The 19222-nt window shown below is 47.1% G+C and overlaps 1 protein-coding gene across 9 annotated transcripts in view; it reads right to left on the minus strand.

The window, feature by feature from the left end:
• Golga3 (golgin A3) overlaps positions 1 to 18670 on the minus strand; it is a 43277-nt gene extending 24607 nt beyond the window's left edge. For 2 of the 9 annotated variants that reach the window (XM_021257736.2, XM_021257733.2), the window contains exons 1-6: positions 18369 to 18670; positions 11793 to 12084; positions 9830 to 10108; positions 6004 to 6116; positions 751 to 1400; positions 104 to 215 (exon numbers count right to left, since the gene is read on the minus strand). In XM_021257736.2, coding sequence (XP_021113395.2) covers positions 104 to 215; positions 751 to 1400; positions 6004 to 6116; positions 9830 to 10108; positions 11793 to 11901 — 1263 coding nt within the window. In that variant the 5' untranslated portion in view covers positions 11902 to 12084; positions 18369 to 18670. Of the gene's footprint in view, positions 1 to 103; positions 216 to 750; positions 1401 to 6003; positions 6117 to 9829; positions 10109 to 11792; positions 12085 to 12230; positions 13814 to 18368 lie in introns of those variants that run through there. The other 7 variants (XM_004844034.3, XM_021257738.2, XM_021257734.2 and 4 more) reach the window with 6 other exon arrangements.
• Positions 18671 to 19222: the final 552 nt, after the last annotated feature.

Consider the following 19222-nt stretch of genomic DNA (forward strand, 5'->3'; position numbering starts at 1 on the left):
GCCAGTCCAGAGGCAGCTCACAAACACTTGCAAAACTGTACCCAACAAAGAACCACACATTCTTTTCAAAGACTGGACAATCACACACTCAAACATCCCTTACCTGACTGGCCTCTAGTGATAAAGCCTCCAGCTGTCCTTCAAGTCTCATTTTTTCTTTAAGAACCTGCAACATTTCATCCTGTGCTTCAGCAAGGGAGCTCTCCATGGACACACTGAGGACAGAGGCACAAGGTCAAGAGATGGGATCATGCCAAGGATCCTTCTTTTAACACTTCACTCTGTTCCCCAATTCCACAAGCCCTGCTGTTCTCCCCCAAATTTTTAAAAATAAATAAGTAGACTTCAGTAATGAGCTGAGCTCAGACAGAGTGGCCTCCCATAGGAGGCCTTTCCAGCAATTGCCACTGGAGCAGGCTCTGGAAGTATGAGCTTCATGAACATAAGTGTAGACACAGAGACAGGGCTACAAACACTGGAAGACAGTATGTGCCAATAACTCAAGCAGTTGCTGATTGGATCTGGGTCCTTTTTTTTTTTCTTGGTACTGGGGATCAAACTCGGGACCTTGCACTTGCAAGGCAGGCACAGTGCCACTGAGCTAAATCCCTAGCCCTAGATCTGATTCTACTTTCAAAGCACAGAGCTGTAAATGAAACGCTTTTGTGAACACTACAGGTGGTGTTAAGAAAGGAACACTGTGCCTGGCAATGGTCTGAGAGCAGTGCAGGAGGCTGAGCCACTGCCCACCTGCTGCAGATACTGTCTCTGCGGCTCTGCACCTCCCCGTTGACCTCCTGCCCCTGGTCTTGGTACTCTGCTGCCGAGGCCTGGAGGATATCCTTAATTGAAGGGAAATGGCCCAGGGTCTCTGTGGCAATCTCCTGGCCATTAACCATGTAGGCAGCTCCCTGTGTGACCATCATGTTCCCCAGGACACTGCAGGTTCCGCGGGTGGAGAGGCTGCTGTGTGAGGAGCTGTCACTCTCGTTTCCGTCGGCCTCTGACACACTGTCCCCAGTCAATGAGGCATTCTCAAGACGGCCATCAGTCTCGGGGGACAGGCTGACCTCAGACACCACTGAGGTGCTGCCCCTGCTCTGCTTCAGGGAGCTCCCAATACAGTCAGCAGCAGGAGCAAGGCCACCGGAACCACTTCCATCTTCAGTTCTATAATCAGCCAGAGACCGGATTTTGCTTGATCTGGAACTCTTTTTCTCCTTGGCATGTGTCAGCAGCCCTAAGCTGCCCACCTTGGGCCCCCGAGGGACGCTGGTGCGCAGGAAGGAGTACTCTTTGGTCATAGCTACAGTACTGGCCCTTGGCAAGTTTTCTGGGTGCAACATGAGCTCAGGATCAAGAGTGCTGAAGAGTCTCATTTTTGTTGAAGGTTGGCTGGACTGAGAAGGAAAACAAAAGCACAAAAATATGTTAAAATTTGCAAGCAGCATTCTAAAATTGTCACCCAGAGAGCCCGCACAACTAACATCTCTTGGCATGATGAACAGGCTTCCAGGAGCCCGGCAGGCACCCAGGCCCACTAATTCTCAAGCTCTCATGCTCCAGCAGGGCCTTGAGGCCACCTGGCCTGAAGCACACCTCTAAGAAGCGGCTTTTGGCACACTGCAACACCAGTTTTAGAGAAAGCCCCTCATACCACACTTCCTCCATGGAACTTCCCTGCCTCTTCGCCTATGTTTCCTCGTTCAGGTACTTTTTTTTTTTTTTTTTTTTTCTGGTACCAAGGATCAAACTCAGGTCCTTCCACTTGCGAGGCAGGAGGCAGAACCACTGAGCTAAATCCCCGGCCCAAGTACTTTTTGAATTAAACAAACAAACAAACAAACTTTTACCTATAACTACTTTAAACCTAAAAATCACTCAGGAATTGAGGATTGTTTCTTTTTTTTCTTTTTGGTACCAGAGATCGAACTTGGGACCTTGAGCTTTCAAGGCAGGCAACGGAACCACTGAGCTAAATCCTCGGCCCTTAAGGATTGTTTCTTTACCTAGAGTCGAAGCCCTTTTTAAATTGCCATTTTAATTTAATTTTCAGATTTTTTTATCACTTTACTTGTTATTCTAAATGCTATCTTTAGGGCCGGGGATTTAGCCCAGTGACATCACTCCTGCCTCGCAAGCACAAGGTCCTGAGGTCGACCCTCAGTACCAAAAAAAAAAAAAAAATGCAAGGGATGGAAATACTGACAAAGAGGAGAGATGCTATAGTTATTCCTAGGTGCTGATAATACCATGAAAAACTCCAAGAGTCAACTGAAAACAATTAGTCAGTTTATTAGATCAAATATGAAAGATTAGTAGTTACCCTGCTATGATCAATCAAGAAATGAGTGGAAATAGGTACCATTTATGTTTTTTTGGTTTTTTCGATACCAGGGATCAAAGTCAGGAACTTGTCCTTGCAAAGCAGGCGTGGTGCCAATGAGCTAAACCCCCGGCCCATCTATCTCTTACTTTTTAATCTTGCATTACTATGTCAGTTATAACTTGCAAAGTGGCCTTGCTTGAGGTCAGGAGTATAGGAAAGACTCCTTTCCTTTTGTTATGTCAGCACAATTTTCCCTTGTGGAGAAATACTCAATCCTGTTACTCTACAAAATCAATGTAATCCCTGGGCTGGGGTAAACAGGGAAGGTTAAGAAACCTCATAAATGACATGGGACACAGCTGGATGTAGAAATGAGCAAGAGTGAGGATGTAAGAAAAAGGAAAGACATCCCTTGTTCCTGGGTAGGAAGAACCAATATAGTGAAAATGGTCATACTTCCAAAACTACTATATAGATTCAATGCAATGTCAATTGAAATTCCAACAATATGCTTCACAGAACTAGAGAAAACAATCCAAAAATTCATTTGGAACCAGAAGAGACCTAGAATAGCAAAAGCAATTCTAGGCAACAGACATGGCTGGGGGTATCACAACCCCCAACTTGAAACTATACTACAAAGTTACTGTGATAAAAACAGCATGGTACTGGCAAAGAAACAGACCCGAGGATCAGTGGAATAGATTAGAAGATGCAGAAACAACTCCAGACATACTCAGCCACCTCATCTTTGACAAAGGAGCCAACCACCATCATTGGAGGAAAGATAGTCTCTTTAATAAATGGTGCTGGAAAAACTGGATTTCAACCTGCCAAAGATTAAAACTAGACCCATACCTATCACCGTGCACTAAACTAAGATCGAAGTGGATTAAAGATCTAAATATTAAGACAGAAACGCTAAACTTGCTGGAAGATAAGTTAGGTAGAACTCTTGAAGACACTGGCATAGGAAAAGACTTCATGAACAAAACCTCAGCAGCACGGGAACTAGCAGAAAGAATCAACAACTGAGGTCTCATCTTATTAAAAAGCTTCTGCACTGCAAGAGAAGAGCTAAGAGACAACCTACAATGTGGGAAGAAATTTTTAGGAGCTGTACTTCAGACAAAGGTCTACTATCAAGAATATATAAAGAATTGAAAAAAATCAGACCCCCCCAAATTCAAAGACCCAATTCAAAAATGGGCATCCAAAATGAACAGACATTTCTCAGACAAAGAAGTAAAAGCAGCAAATAAATATATGAATAAATGTTCAACATCACTGGTCATTCGAGAGATGCAGATGAAAACAACACTGAGATTCCACCTCACCCCACAAAGAATGGCTGGTATCAAGAAATCAACCAATAACAAATGCTGGCAGGGGTGTGGAGAGAAAGGAACCCTTCTCCATTGTTGGTGGGAGTGCAGACTGGTGAAACCACTGTGGAAATCAGTATGGAGATACCTCAAAGAACTAGGACTAGAGGTCCCCTTTGACCCAGCTATTCCCCTCCTGGGTATCTTCCCCAAAGAATTAAAAGAATCATACCACAGCGATATATGCGCACCCATGTTTATAGCAGCACAGTTTGTAATAGCTAAGGTTTGGAAACAGCCCAAGTGCCCATCAACTGGAAACTGGATAAAGAAGATGTGGTTTTTTAATTAAATGGAGTACTACTCAGCCATAAAGAATGAGAAACTAGAGTCATTTATAGCTAAATGCATGCATATTGAGGCCATACTCTTAAGTGAAATAAATAGGACACACATGTGTAAATACTGAATAGTTTCTCTAGTGTAAGAAACGGAAAGTGTAAATGAGGATTAAAATGATTAAAATGAATAATTGATAATCTGAAATAGGAAAAGGTCCAAAAGTGTAGTGGTGGTGGGAGAGGAAGGGGAAAGGGAAGAAGGGAAAGGAAAAATTATGAGAAAAGAAAAAAAAAATGGAAACGAAGTCTGTGTAAACAGGGAAGGGTGGAGGGCGTGAAGAGCACACAGGTAATGGGGAAAAAATAAGAACCAAGATGCATCATGTACAGGTACAAGCACCCAGTGATAAATGTAAATGTATTGTATACCTAAAATGTACCAATGAAAGAATTTAGAAAAAAAAGAAATGAGCAAGAGCAGCTGGAAAACAACAGGAAGGGCGGGAGTAGGTGAAGGGGAGACGCAACCATCCAAGCATGGACAGAGTCTATTGTGGGCAGTAACACTGTTCCAGGGAAAACACTGTCAACACACATCAAGAAGGGATTGTTTCCTGGCATATATGCAACTACACAGCCAAGGCACCCATGCACACAGGACAAAGACTCTGCACCCCAAACATGGGCCAAGGGGCCGCTGATTGAGGCCACTTCACCCTGAGTTTCATCATGGCGGAGGTGGAGAGGGGGATGGAGAACTACCTGAGAGGGTTAACTTTTTTGTTGTTCTTTTTTTGGTACCGGGGATCGAACTTGGGACTTGGTGCTTGCGTGGCAGACGCCAGAACCACTGAGCTAAACCCCCGGCCCTTAGAGAGGGTTAACTTTGAGATAGATGCGGCCTCCTAGGCTTCTCAGTGCTGCCTCTGGCCTTCCCAGAGGGCCTCTAGGGCAGGGGTAGCTGGTAGGGGGAGTATCTGGCCTCTTCCAATCTTTCTGCCCTAGCCCTTGGATGTGGAGTGGCTGAGAAGCAGGTAATGAGCTGGTCACACAGAATTGTCCTGTCAGGAACTAAGGAAGTGCCCTCCTATTTGAACTATTAGATATCATTTTTTATCTTTTATTATTAGATACATAGCTCTTCAAGATTTGGACTCTTACACTGAATGACTGACACCTTCCTCAATGGAAGGAGGCGCCTCCAAGGAGACCCAGGAACTGCTGTGGAGCCTCTGCCTCATCACTGCCAAGGGAGAACCCCTAAGCCGAGTTTCAGTCTTCTCTTCCCAAATGTCAGCTCTTTCACCTGATGGCTGTGACATTTGTATCGCAGTTTGCAGGGAATTTAACACAACACCCAATGGTTAGCACTTGCTGGTTCTTTGCCTCACTCACTATGACTATTTCTGGCAGGCCACCTAGAGAGGCTACCAAGCTCACCCCTGGCCAGGTGTGAGGCCCCATCTACTGGGCCTGGGGACCACTTCTCCCCAGACCAGAAATGCTGTTCCAGCAGCACTTCCTCTTGGGAGAATGTCAGCTAACCCTGATGGAAACCATATGCAATCAAATTACCCACCGGAAGCCTCTTACGTCAGTTTAATTTTAAATGACTTCATTTGAAGATGTTCAAACACACAGAAAAATTAGAAGAACTATGAAAGAAACATTCATACACCTTTTGCCTAGTCGCTCAATATAATTTAAAAAACCACTTTAACTATGATCTCTGTGAGTTTACACTCGAGTAACACTGATATTAGCACACTAAGTGGTCACATTGTTCCAACAATGTGGAACAAGAGCAAAGCTCCTTTCCACCCATGAAATAAACAGCAACCTCAGCTGGTGGCTCACCACAGAACAAGAAGGCCTGTGGGTGTCCACTCCTCAGCTTCAGGCGGCAAGTCCAGGAAAACCACAGGCTCCCAGCCTCTCTGCAGCCCGGAGTGGCTCTGCCTGACCACCTTCCACTTGAGGCCTGCTCTGGCTCGGCAGGCGGACTCACCCGTTCCTGCTGGCGCTTCACGCGGTACTGCCGGAGCTGCTCTTCTAGGCGCTTCCGGGCCTGGAGTCGGACCTGTTCCTCCTTCTCCAGGGGCAGGGAAGGCGCTGTGGAGCCTGAAGGGAGAAATGGCATCAAGAGACTCATAAAGGAGCAAGGTGCAGAGAACAACTAGTACTGTACCTACTGCTTGGCTCTTTTCATTTAATTACCAGTACGCATTTACTCCTAAGCAATGGACAACCATCCAGTGTCTGAGTGATTTCCAGACTGGGAGAAAACAGCCTGGGCCACAAACCAGAAAGGATCCACCTCAAAGGAGACACAACGGTAAGTGCTGGGTCTCTGTTCATCTCACAGATCGACTAAGTGTGACAGGATTTTAACTGGTAAAATGGGAGGCAGGTGACAAGGACCTTTAGGCGACAAAAAGAACTGAATTTAAAGTTGCTACTGGGGCTATGTGCTCAGTGATCACAGGTATCACATCGAAAAGCTGGAAGGCCAGGCCCCTCCAGCTCTCATGGACATGACTCTGCTCTGCCACAGAGGCCGCACTCGATAAGTGGAGCCCAGAGTAAATGTGGTCAGGCTGGTTGCACTCAATGATGCCTGTGGACATCACTGATCACCTCATGATCAGCGGCAACAATGCAGATGTTTTATGCAGGTACATGTGGAGACACAATTCTTTTGTTGTTTTGTCTTCTGAGGCAGGGTCTCCCTTTGTAGTTCAGGCTGGCCCTGAACTCACTATGTACCCCAGGCAGGCCTCAAACTCTTGGCGATCCTCCTGCCTCAGCCTCCAGAGTGCTGGAATTACAAGTGTGAGCCACTGTGCCTAGTTTGGAAATACAATTTGATCCACAGCTTATCTTTCACTTCTTTCTTTCTTTTTTTTTTTTTTTTTTAGTATGGGGATCAAGCTCAGGACCTTGCACTTGCAAGGCAGGTGATGGCACCACTGAGCTAAATCCCCAGCCCCTTTCATTTCTTTCAGTGATGAGCCACGTTAAAAGGTTTTATAAAATCAAGAATTCTGAGGGCTGGGGATTTAGCTCAATGGTTCCACTGCCTGCCTCACAAGCACAAGGTTCTGAGTTCGATACTCGGTACCAAAAAAACAAGAATAATTCTCAAACAAGGTGGCAGCACTCAAACATTATCTATGTAAGGAATGAAACCACTGCCTGGTCTGTGTTCAGGACTCACTGCAGAGCAGAGACTCAGCAGTTATCTGCCTGTGAGGGATGGGGCTGGCGATGTCTCCTTCCTCACAGGTGAGACTCCAATCCAGAGGTCCTGCCCAAGGATAGGACCGTGGAAAGACAATGTTTTAGCTAAAGACAGAATTTAAAATATTTAAAACCAATGGGCTGGGGATGCAGCTCAGTGGCAGAATGCTTGCCTACCCATGTGTAATGCCCTGGGTCTGACCTCCAGCACCAAAATAGAAGAAGGAGAAGAAGAAGATGAAGATGAAGAAAAAAGAAGCAGCAGCCACAGAAGCAGCAGGAGCAGCGAAAGGGGCAGCGGCAGAGGCAGAGGCAGAAGAAGAAAAGTCACTTGTGAGAAAATATTTAAGACCAGACCTTTTTATTCTGGGTAATGAAAGGGTTAAACAGTGATCACAGTGGAACTGCAGCTGCAAATTATCTTTCACTTCTTGCAGTGATGAGTCATGTTATAAGGTTTTGTAAAATCAAGAGTTGTCAAACAAGCTGGCAGTATGCAGACATTATTTATGTAAGGAATGAAACCAGGAAAGCCAACTCTTCCAGGGCTGGATCTGTGGACTTACTCTTTGTGAACATCAGCAGATGGCCTAGATGTTACCAAAGTGCATAAATGCAATAACTTTGTATATGTGGCACCCTCCCTGGGCAATTACCAAGTTCACTAGGAATCTGCCACTGTTGTTAGTACTCTGTGGACTTCATCTCTGGAGAGATCTCAGTACCTTTCACATGGCTGTGTGCAGATGGCCAGGCCATCAAAGTGGCAAACTTGGGGGCAATGGCCATCAGGCAGGAGCCACAAATCAGCAAAGTGGGCTGGGCTTAGAGTGACTCACACTGAAGCTTAACGACCAGCTGCATGGACAGAGCTCAGAGCCAGGTGGCAGCAGGAGCCAACTGTGTGGTGCCCCGCATCCCTCAGAAGGCGTAACCCCCAGAGCAGGGAACGTGCTCCTGGAGCTGCTGCTATGTGGGCACCTGGGCCGAGCTCACAGGTCAGTGAGCAAAAGCCCAGACTTTCAGTGCATCTCTTGACCTGAGGGTTGGCAGCTCATTTTCAAAAATGTTAAAGCACAAGGCAGCGCTGACAAAGTAATGGCTGTGAAGGAAAAGGCAAATAATCCAAAGGGAAAGTGGGCCAAACAGGAAGACAATTCACAGAAAAAAATATACAAGAGGGCCAGGGACTTAGCTCAGTGGTGCTGGCACCTGCCTTGAAAGCACAGGGTCCTGAGTTCGATCCCCATACCAAAAAAAGAAAAAATACAAAAGTGACCAACAGATAAAAATATGCTCAGATCCTCTGGTAACTAAAATAGCAGCAAGCATCAAAGCACAATCACCAACAGACATGGTGGTATACACCTATAGTTCCAACTACTCAGGAGGCTGATGCAGGAGGATGGCTTGAGTCCATGAGTTTGAGGTCAACCTGGGTAAGACAGTAAGATTTTGTCTCAAAAATAAACAAAAACCAAAGAAACAGTGTTTCCATGCCGGAAGGGTTAGGAGACAGTGTCCTCAAAGGCCTGCACTAGTGGGATGGCAACACAGCTGTGCGGACTGTACAAAACACGTGCAAGGTCCACAGAGAAGGAAGCCCAGAGGCCTGCACACACGGATTCTGGCCATGGACCGGAAACACAGCAGGCAGGAGCCACTGCGGGGAGGGCTGGCACTGCCATACTGGCCCACAGAGGGCAAAACAACCAGCAGCAGCGAGCCACATGTATGGAACTCAGCCAGTGGGAAACCCGCAATCGCAGGAACAACATACTCCCACTTACCAAAACAACCCAAACCCTCCATTCGCTTAAAGAAGTCTGCAAAGGTCTTGTGCAGACGTGGCTTGAAGGAGGGCAGGAATGAGGTTACAAAGGGGGATGAGGGAATATAATTCCATTAGGTAAAACCATGCTATTAAAAACAAGGCTCAGGGCTAGGTGTGGGAACAAAAACCTGTAATCTCAGCACTCTGGGAGGCTGAGGCAGGAGGACTGCAAGTATGAGGCCAGCCTTGAAACTATGCAATTTAGCAAGGCTCTATCTTTGAAAATACAGAAAAGGCCAGGGATGTGGTTCAGCGTGAGGCCCTGGCCCAACCCTCAGCACCTGTCCGCCACACACACACACACACACACACACACACACACAGGGCTGGGTGGGTAGCTCAGCGCTCTCTGGGTTCAAATCCCCAGGGTGACGAAAACAAAACAGAAACACAAAAACCAACCCACCACCCGAGGCTCAGAACAATGTCTAGGGGTTTCCAGGGCTCACAGGCTGTAAGTGTGGGGCCTGTTCATCTCTGGCCCCTCAGACATCAGCACAAAAATAAACGCTTCTCCACAAGGATGCTGTCTGTTGGCTCCTTAATCAGGGACCCTGGCACCAAGGCCAGTACTAGACCACAGGGGAGGCCCGACCCCACATGCACCTCCACTCTAAACAGAGCTGTCTCACCAGATGCACCCTCCATCACCCCACCCCCACGATGGGTAGCACAGGGGAAGTTCCTGAGGGTCACTCCAGGGGGTGAGCAGAGGACAGGCACAGGTGGGTTGGGAAGAGTTGGTGGCACAGATGCTTACACAGTTGCGTTTCTTGCATGGGAAGACTGAGTCTGAGAGACTGCAAAGCTTCTTTTCTAACACTGCCCTCAGCACTAGTTCCCTGGGACTTCCTTAGGTTGTCATGGAAACCAGCCACACCTGGAGAGGCATCAGGACCCACTGGGCTTGTGGTGGGATCGAGAGATACTGGCGAGTCTGGGAACTTCGGCATGGACCCATTCTGGCAGAGCGGCCCCTGGCCAGCTGTGTCCAGGCATCCTACTTCCTCAGAAGCTCTGTTTACCTCAACACTGGCACCTGCAGAGAGAAAGCCTGTTGGATCACCGTGTCTTCAACACAAGCCATTTTCAGACATGTAGCAATATAGGCCAGAGAGAATCCAGACCCATGGTTCTGAGTGGCAGGGAGACCTGGGCAAGTTCATGCCTCACTGGAACTCCACAACCTCACCTATAAAGTGGCCTCATCCTCCAGAGGATAGCTGGAGAATGCATCATGTTTCCTTTTGGTTTAAATGAAAACACTAGGGCCAGTCTGATCCTCTTCATCAGCACCTGCCCCCTCTAGCTACTCAAGCAGAAGTCTTTCCTATCTTCTTCCCAAAAAGCCTTTCTTTCTTTTTTTGGTGTGTGAGGGGGCATTTAGGAGAGGGTCTTGCTCGGCAGTTCAGGCTGGTCTTGAACTCACTATGTAGTCCAAACTGGCCTTGAACTTGAGGCGTTTCTCCTGCATCAGCCTGCGGAGTGCTGGGATTACAGGCATGCGCAACCACAGCCACCTAATTAAAGCCTTTTCTATAAAGTCATACTTTAGTTTTAATTCCATTATGACTAAAGCAAGGAGCCATACTAGCCAGCAGCTTCTGGCATCCAACACAGGGATGTTCTGGCCTACAACAGGATTCTCCAGACTCTGAAACTGATGGAGTGCTCACAATATTGGGCACTGGACAGACAAGACACCAAGATGAGGGACTCAGAGGGATATTCAACTGTGTCCAGAGTCTCCCGCCATTATCCTCATCCTATGGTCAGCTGTATTCCAAGAAAAGCAAAGCCCCGTATATCTGAAACCACCACAGAGACAATCCTTCCATGGCGACAGAACCACCTTACAGCAAGGATTCCTCCTATGGGAACTGAATTGCCTCTCAAGTCACAAGGACTCAACCTGATCTATGAAAGTAGAACTAAGATAATAATTGACAGGACCCTGGCCCATCTCAGCTAACCCTATAAACCAGCCCCTGCCTCTGCAAGTGGACCAGGCTGATCCCCTGCATAGGATTTGTCCCTTTCAACTACTGAAGCTGGAGTCTTCTCTCTCACTTTCCAATTAAAGCTTTTTCTGCAGGAAAAAAAGAAAGAAAAGAAAAAAAGGACAGTAAAAAATCTTATGAAAGTCTGTTTTTAAAAAGTAGGAAAAGAAGCTGGGTATAGTGGCACATGCCTGTAATCCCAGCACTCAGGAGGCTGAAGCAGGAAGATCTTGAATTTAATTTAAGGCCAGTCTGGACTACACAGCAAGATCCTGTCTCAAAAAACAAAGGGAGGTGTGGTGGCACAGGCTTTAATCTCAGCATTCAGGAAGGTGAGGCAGGAGGATCAAACTTTCAAGGTCACTCTGGGCTACACAGCAAGACCCTATCTCAAACAAAACAACAAACATGGAGAAAATAAAGCTGAAAAACAAAACTGACAATCTTTCTAGCAGGTACTGGTAAAAGCAGGGCTAAACAGAGGGATAGCTCCCATCTTTAGGGACTGGTTCCAAAGTCAATTTGAAGCATATGTTTATCCTCCAAAGCAAGACTCCTAAGAGATGGACAGCTGGATCACGGTGACTGTGAAGATGAACACAGAGCCCAGAATCTACACACTCTGAATGAACAAAAAGCTTACTTCCTCTCCAAAGCACCAGCGGATCACACCTTTCTGCTCAGAGGCAAATGCCAGCAACACAGAGTAAAGTGGCAACTTACACTGGGCTTTGTCCAGCTGGGGAGTCAGGAGGGCCTCGGGGCAAGCTGAGGTGTCGCTGCTGGGTCTGTCCTCCAAGAGGCCATCATCTTCAGCCGACATGCCGTCCATGGTCAGGTGGGCCTGGGCTGAGCAGACACTGAAGGGCTACAAGTGACCCCGGGACGAGCACAGTTCCTGCCATCAGCAACAGCCCAGAGCTCTTGGGAAGGACCTCACTCTGTGTTCCATTTCCAGAGCAAAGTTTAAAGTCTCACACATGGCTTGCAGTCAAACCTACCAATATCACGATACCTGATAGGAGACAAAAAGAAAAACAACTATAAAACTTCATTTGTTAGATTTCAAGTTACAATTACCAAATTAACATTTACTTCCCAATTTTCATTTGGAAACCAACACAGATTTGTTCATTCAAAAAACAAGTCCTGAGCACTTACAATGTTTGTTCTGAGGATAAAGTGCTGAACCAGTCACACCTGGGCCTTTCATGAAGGCATACATCTGTACTGGTGCTAGCTAAAGGCAGTTCTACCAGAGCCAGGGATTTGGCTCAGTAGTTTCGACGCCTGCCTCACAAGCACAAGGTCCCCAGTTCGATCCATGATACTAAAAAAAAAAAAAGAAAGTTCTACCAAGCCAGGCGTGGTGGCACATGCCTGTAATCCCAGCCTTCTGGAAGGTGAGGCAGGAGGATTCTAAATTCAAGCCCAGTGTGGGAATGTTAGTGATTTAGCAAGATCCTGTCTCAAAACAAAAATGAGCTGGGCAAGGTGCTGCATGCGTCGAATCCTAGCACCAGGGAGGCTGAGACAGGAGAATCCTCATGGATTCAAGACCAGCATAGGTTACATAGTAATTCCAAAGCCAGCCTGAACTAATAGCAAGACCCTGTATTGATAAACAAACAAACTCTTTTGACTCATCCTGCTGAGCTAATTTTTTTTTTCCAGTACCAGAGGGATAGAACTCAGGACCTTGCACTTTCAAGGCAGGCGCAGTGCCACTGAGCTAAATCCCCAGCCCTTGAGTCACATTTAAGGAAGTAAAATTTCATCTTAAATTTGGCAACTGGTTATCAACTCAGAGGTGTACTGATGGTATCAACTCACTTCCTTAGCAACAGAAAAGATACTCTGTGAACTTCTAGGCATTCTGCAGAAATGCTGGCATTCCTGACTGTAGAACAAATTTCATGTTACCCTATGCCCTGTTCTGTTTTTGGTATGTTTCATGACAAGACCTTATGTAAACTTCTTCCCTAGTGTAGGGCTCCCATGACGACATTACAGACAAGCAGACCAAGCGGGTGCTCCTCACTAGGGGCCGCGATGCTGACTCAGTGCAGCTGGGCTGACAGCGTGTTCGGTGGCCCACACACTCTGAGTCCCTCTGTCCTCTACCACCTGTCACCCAAGAAAGAGGGCAGCCACTACTGATGAGCACGACCCAGCCTACAGACGCAGTCCACATTCAGCACAGAAATGACCCTCTGTTCAGACCTATGAATATGTGCTCACAAACTGTAGTAATTATTCCTCTCTGCTGGTCTGCACCCTACAGGCTAGAGACACTGAGTTAATAACAGCACTACTAAGACCATAAAAAAGGTTATACATCAAAGACGGCAGACCTTTCAGAGCTTTCAGTGATAACAAACAGCCGCTAAGGCACGTGTGCCATAGGTTTGCCACCACTGTTATATATGCTATTGGTGTGGAATTAGCATTAAGGGGTTGAAACTAGAAAGTACTGGGGATAAGAATGTATGAAGGGCCGGGGATTTAGCTCAGTGGTTTTGCCGCCTGCTGCGCAAGAGCAAGGACCCAAGTTTGATCCCCGGTACCAAAAAAAACAACAACAAGAAGAATGTATGAAAACATCAGAAAATGCAAATCCACTGTGGCTAATAAAGCACAATACCATAAACAACAGGATCTGGGAGTGAGTCTGTCTGACTCATGGTGCCTAGCACATGTAAATATTTGAAACTAATACAATGCCTGAGTCAAAGGAATGAGGGAGATTACTAAAATTGGACAAAAAGCAATCCTGTGTGCAATGAGTTTTCAATCTCACCTTGTCTCTACAATCATCAGTGACATCTTTCATCCCTGGAAAGATTTTTCCATCTATGTGGACAGATCAACAGGCCCCTGGAGCCTGGTAAGGGATCTGAGCTACACATTTGTCCTTACGCATCCCACAGACTCCTCTGAAAATCATGACTTCACAAGATCCCACCTCTGTGGAAAGTCACTGTCACAACCATCAAGCCTGTTCCTCAGTTCCAGTTCTAGACACTTCCAAGGAATAGCTGGTGGTAAGCCAGCCTCGCCAGGATGTGAGGCTGTGAAGACACCCACAAAGCAAGGTGAGCAAAACCAGCAAGATGAGGCCCAAGGTGGTCCCTTCATCACAGGCTCACCACTCCAAGGACAGATGAAACAGATGTGCAGGAAGAAATCTGAGGACTGTAGAATCCACTGGGTCGCTAAAATACAGGTACACCATATTATGGTCATCCTGAAAAATTTCTTAGCAAGAGAAAAACCTTTACAGTTTGCTTTGAAATGTCTTTGCCTCTGTCTGGTGGGGATGATGATATCTATCTAATCATCACGTGTTCGTCCAATGACCACATCCCCACTATTCGTCAGACAAAAGCTGTGGTGACAGAAAGCCAGCCCCATGGCCGAGAATGAAAGTTCCTTACCATCTTTCTACATCCACATCAGGCACTGCCTCTGCAGTCTCTCCTGGCCCCTCAGGTAAAATGCCAGCTCTACTCTCTGCTATCACTATTGATGCTGTTGCACGCGCCTCAGTCACAGTGCTCACAGTGCAATGCTGCCCATCTATCCCACAACACTGTCAGGCCTTGAAGGCTGAACTCCTCATTCCAAGTCTCCCTCTTAATCACCTCAAAACTCACCCCACTCATGGTGGCATCCAACACAGGTTACTAAGTTAATCTTTGCCTCTGCCAAGTTCTATCCCTCTACAGCTAAGCTAACAGTTCCAAAACAAAATGATGAAGTATCAGAGCCTTGAGCATCAATACTGCCTTTGCAAGTGCAGAAAAAGGGTCAGGGATGTATCTTAGTGGTGCCGTGCCTGCCTGGCAAGCACAAAATCCTGAGTTTGATTCCCAGTACAAAAAAAAAAGGAAAAGAAAAAAGAAAAATCAAGTGCAGAAAAACTCTTATCTATTCCTACTAAAATTATCTGGGAGCCTAGACATGGTGGCATGCATCTGTGATTTCTCAACACTCTGAGCGGCTGAGACAGGAAAATTGCAAGTTGAAGCCCAGTCTGGGCAACTTATCAAGACCCTGTCTCAAATTTTTTAAAACGAGCTGGGGATGTAGCTCAGCGAGAAGGTCCTGGGTTCAATCTCCAGTACAGGTGGTGGTAGTGGCGAAACCTGGGGGTGTAGTTCAAATGAAGGACAAAGAATGGCTCTGGGAGTTACAAAATTGAAGACCAAAGCACAAGGGCCATGGCTTAGAGATGCAATGTCATCTAGTGATGAGGAGCAGGACACTAGAGCACCATATGTATAAAGACAAATATGCAGAAGAGGGAAGCCAGGAGTCCCAGAGAGAATGTGCCTGAGAGGCAAAGTGACAATACCCACATCTAACACTGTCCAGGAAAGAACACTAGCTGAGAATGTTCAAGTTCCACTGATGATGACAAATATGACAACAAATGCATCAGGCTGTGGGAGCCTGAGACTATCACATCACTCTTAATTCCCCTTATTCTGATTTCTTGCTGAATAAGACACTTCGTGATTCCTAAGCAATGCTACCTCCTTCTAGAGATGGGGTGGTGCTGCCCTCCAGAATGCAGGACCCTGAGAATGTGACATTCTGGTAATTCATGAAGACAGCTCCTGGTCACATGTAGGTCCTCCGGAAGCTGAACAGACAACTCCCTGACAGTGCAGGAATGGCCTGTGGCAATGGTCCTCCTCCCTGAAGGGCAATAAACTGGCATTCTCTGTCTATCCTCAGACTCCCCTAAATTTTAGTTAGCATGACTCAGTCCTTCAAGGCCTCATTACCTCAGACCGCTGACAAAGGCAAATCTCTGGGCAACAAGGTGGAAGACCACAGTTGGGGGTGTGTCATGAGGAAGCTGTTATTATTAACATGCACTCTCCATTTTATGACTGTTTTTCTAAAAAGGAGTTTTCATTATGATATCACTTTTGACCACTTGCATTCCCATGCCCCTTAAACACCAGATACAGGGCAAAGCTATCACCAAGCACTTCACAAGGTACACAACTCTAGGTTCACCCCTGCCTGATATTAAGAGACTTCTTATTGAGAAGCCATTGTCTCAGGCATCTACAGGGCTTCCAGCTTGTACCACAGCAGAGCCCTTGCATTAGATAAACACATACAACAGCTGCTTCTTGAAGCTGTTCCTATTGGTAGTTAGAAATAAACCATAGTCTAAGACAAAACATGCTTTCCCAAAGATGATTATGTCTGTTTGAGACCACACTAGTAACCAATAGCAAACAAGACCATATACATGTGAAAACCAAAGGCCAACCTCAGGTCACTGTACAGCTGAGATATAAAGGATAGGTTCAGAAGTGGACAAGTCTGCCTCAAATCCTGACTCCTCTACCACTAGTCTGAGATCTTGGGGCAAATTTCTGAACCACTATTAGTCTGTTTCTTCATCAATAAAACAATGAAAAAGTGAATACAAATTATTGCCAGGACTGAATGTAATAAAGTATGGGGTCTAGCTGGGCATGGTGGCACACATCTGTAATGCCAACACTCTGGAAGGGTGAGGCAATTTTGAGCCCAGTCTGGGCAATTTAGTAACTAAGCAAGACCTTGTCTTAAAAAAATAAAAAAAGGGGGATGTAGCTCAGGGGAAAGGCCCTTGGTTCAATCCTCAGTTCAGGAAAAAAAAAAAAAAAAAGGAAAGAAGGTATGGTATGTTCTATGCCTTCAATAGGCGGATTCAATTATTAGTACTATTATTTTCAATTGCTGCTTATCAAAATTGCTAATTGAATACAGTCTCACTTGAGAAAGTACACTAAGGGCTGGGGATTTAGCTCAGTGGCACCACACCTGCCTCATAAGGGCAAGGTTATGAGCTGCATCCTTGGTACAACAAAAAAAGCCCCAAACAAACCAAAAACAACAACAAAGGAAAGTACACTACCTTTTTTTTTTTTGTACTGAGACCGGACCTAGAGACTTGTGTATGTTATGCAACCACTCTATTACTTGGCTACATGCAGTCCTTTGAAATTGAATTTTCTCTTGAGACAGGATCTCACTAAGTTCCCTAGGTTGTTCTCAGTCTACCTAGGCTGATCCACCTGCCTCAGCCTACTGTGTAGCCAGGATTATAGGTATGAACCACATCTGGTGAGAAAATACACTATTTCTTAAAGCAAATGGCAAAAAACCCCAGATACTTTTGAATCTGAGTAATATCAGATGATTTTCATTTCCCTTTGCCATTCACAGTATACTGTAACTGAAAGCTATTAAAGGGCTATAAAGACAAAGGCCTTGAGGAACCTGTAAATAAATGACAATGTCCGACTGACAATAAAATACAAACTTCTCATTATGAACTGTGAAGCTACATCCCACCTGCACCGTCACCCCAAATGCTTTCCTCCTTTTTTCTTTATACCTTGACTACATTCTGTGCCTAAAAACAATGAACTTGCTCTCCACAGGATCTCCACGCTTCCTGTACATTCTGCCTGAAACACTGGCAATTTCACACAGCAGCTTCTTGCCATGAAGACCTTGGCTTAACATGGGCCGGGAGATTTAGCTCAGCGGTTTCGCTCCCTGCTGCGCAAGCGCAAGGACCCGAGTTCGATCCCCGGTACCAAAAAAAAAAAGTCACCTTTGCCACAGGACTTCCCTGCTACCCAAGTACCTGACCCTATCTGCCATCGAATTCCCTCAGTAATGGCCTTATTAGCTGTCTGTGTCCCTCCACTATAAGGTGCACTAGGTGAGGGCAGAGAGGACATCTCGTCACTGTATCACAAAACCTGCAGTGGACTGGGCTGTCACCCCTTGGGCACTCAATAGGCACTGTGTAAAGGTGAGCTGTCCACCCGGCCCTCGCCGCGACAGCGTCCGGCCCCATTCGCTCCGCGACACTGAACAGTGAAGCACCTCTGGGGACTCAGTCGAGTCCCTAAGTCCGCCGTGGACTAAGCAAACAAGGAAGCTCCCGCTACCATGTCACGTTTGCCATGTGCTGCAAAAGGACCAGACTTCAAACTCGCTAGTTCAGCGGCCGCGCTTCGGACAGACTGCACCCCACGGGCGCAGTCTCCGCGTTTACCGAGTCGGTTCTGAGACTGTCCGAGAGGCCGGCTGAGGCCGGAAGCCAGAGGAGGCGCGGTGAGAGACCAGCGCCGATCTCACGCGATTGGACCACCCCGGCGGCCCCGACCCCCAGCTCCCAACACGGGCCCCTATCCTGAGCCCACGACCGTCCCTTGACATAGGCCCCGACCCTATCCGGGCACGGTCCTTCAGCCCTCACTCCGTGAACCTCACCCGGCGGCTGCCCCGGTAGCCCCAGAGAGACGTGGCCGCGCCAGGGGCGGGGCGCGGCGGTGTAACGGCCTCGGGTCTCCGGAAACAACCTGGGCGCGTGGCCTCTGTTCCGGAACAGAAATTGTCTTCGTCTGCTCGCCAGAAACAGCCTTCGGCCCGGGCCGATATCGACCTCACCCAAGACAAGCCTAAGGCGGACTTCAGAAAGTGATTGTAAGTCTTTGTGGCCCTTTCCTTCGTAGAAACAATTTCCACGTTGACAGGACTAGCTCTGACAGGAAACAAGACAACTAAGCTTCCGGCGGAAGTGGCGTGGCCAAGGCTTCTGGCCCAGGCCACGCCCGACCCAGCTGACAGGTTGTGGGCGTGGCCCAACCCATCCTCCCCTCGTGGCGGGCGCGGCTCGCGCGCGTCAACACCGCCCCCCTTAACCCCGCCCCGCGCACTTTGAGGTTCTGGCTTGCTTCTTATGCGGACTCTGAACGCTGACTCTGCGTCCGCCCGGCGTCAGCCTGGAACCAAGGGCGGTGCCGTACTAAAGTAGGAGGATCGCTTGAGCCCCGGAGTTCAGATCCAAGCTGGGCGACACAGCGACACCCGTCTCAAAAAGTCCCAAACTGAGCCGAGCGTGGTGACACGCACCTGTAATCCCAGCAGTCGGGAGGCTGAGTAAGGAGGATTGCCTCGAGTTTGAGGCCAGTTTGGGCTACATAGTGAGTTCAAGGCCAGCCTGATCTACATAGCGAGACCCTGTCTCAAAAAACAAAACGAAACAAAAATCCGAAACTGGCAGGAGAATCACAAACTCATGTGGAGCTTGAGCAACTGTGACCCTATCTTAAAATGATGATGAT

This window comes from Heterocephalus glaber, unplaced genomic scaffold, assembly GCF_053883595.1.
Source record: "Heterocephalus glaber isolate CG9 unplaced genomic scaffold, H.glaber_assembly_v1.0 deba00001687, whole genome shotgun sequence".
Lineage (NCBI taxonomy): Eukaryota > Metazoa > Chordata > Mammalia > Rodentia > Bathyergidae > Heterocephalus > Heterocephalus glaber.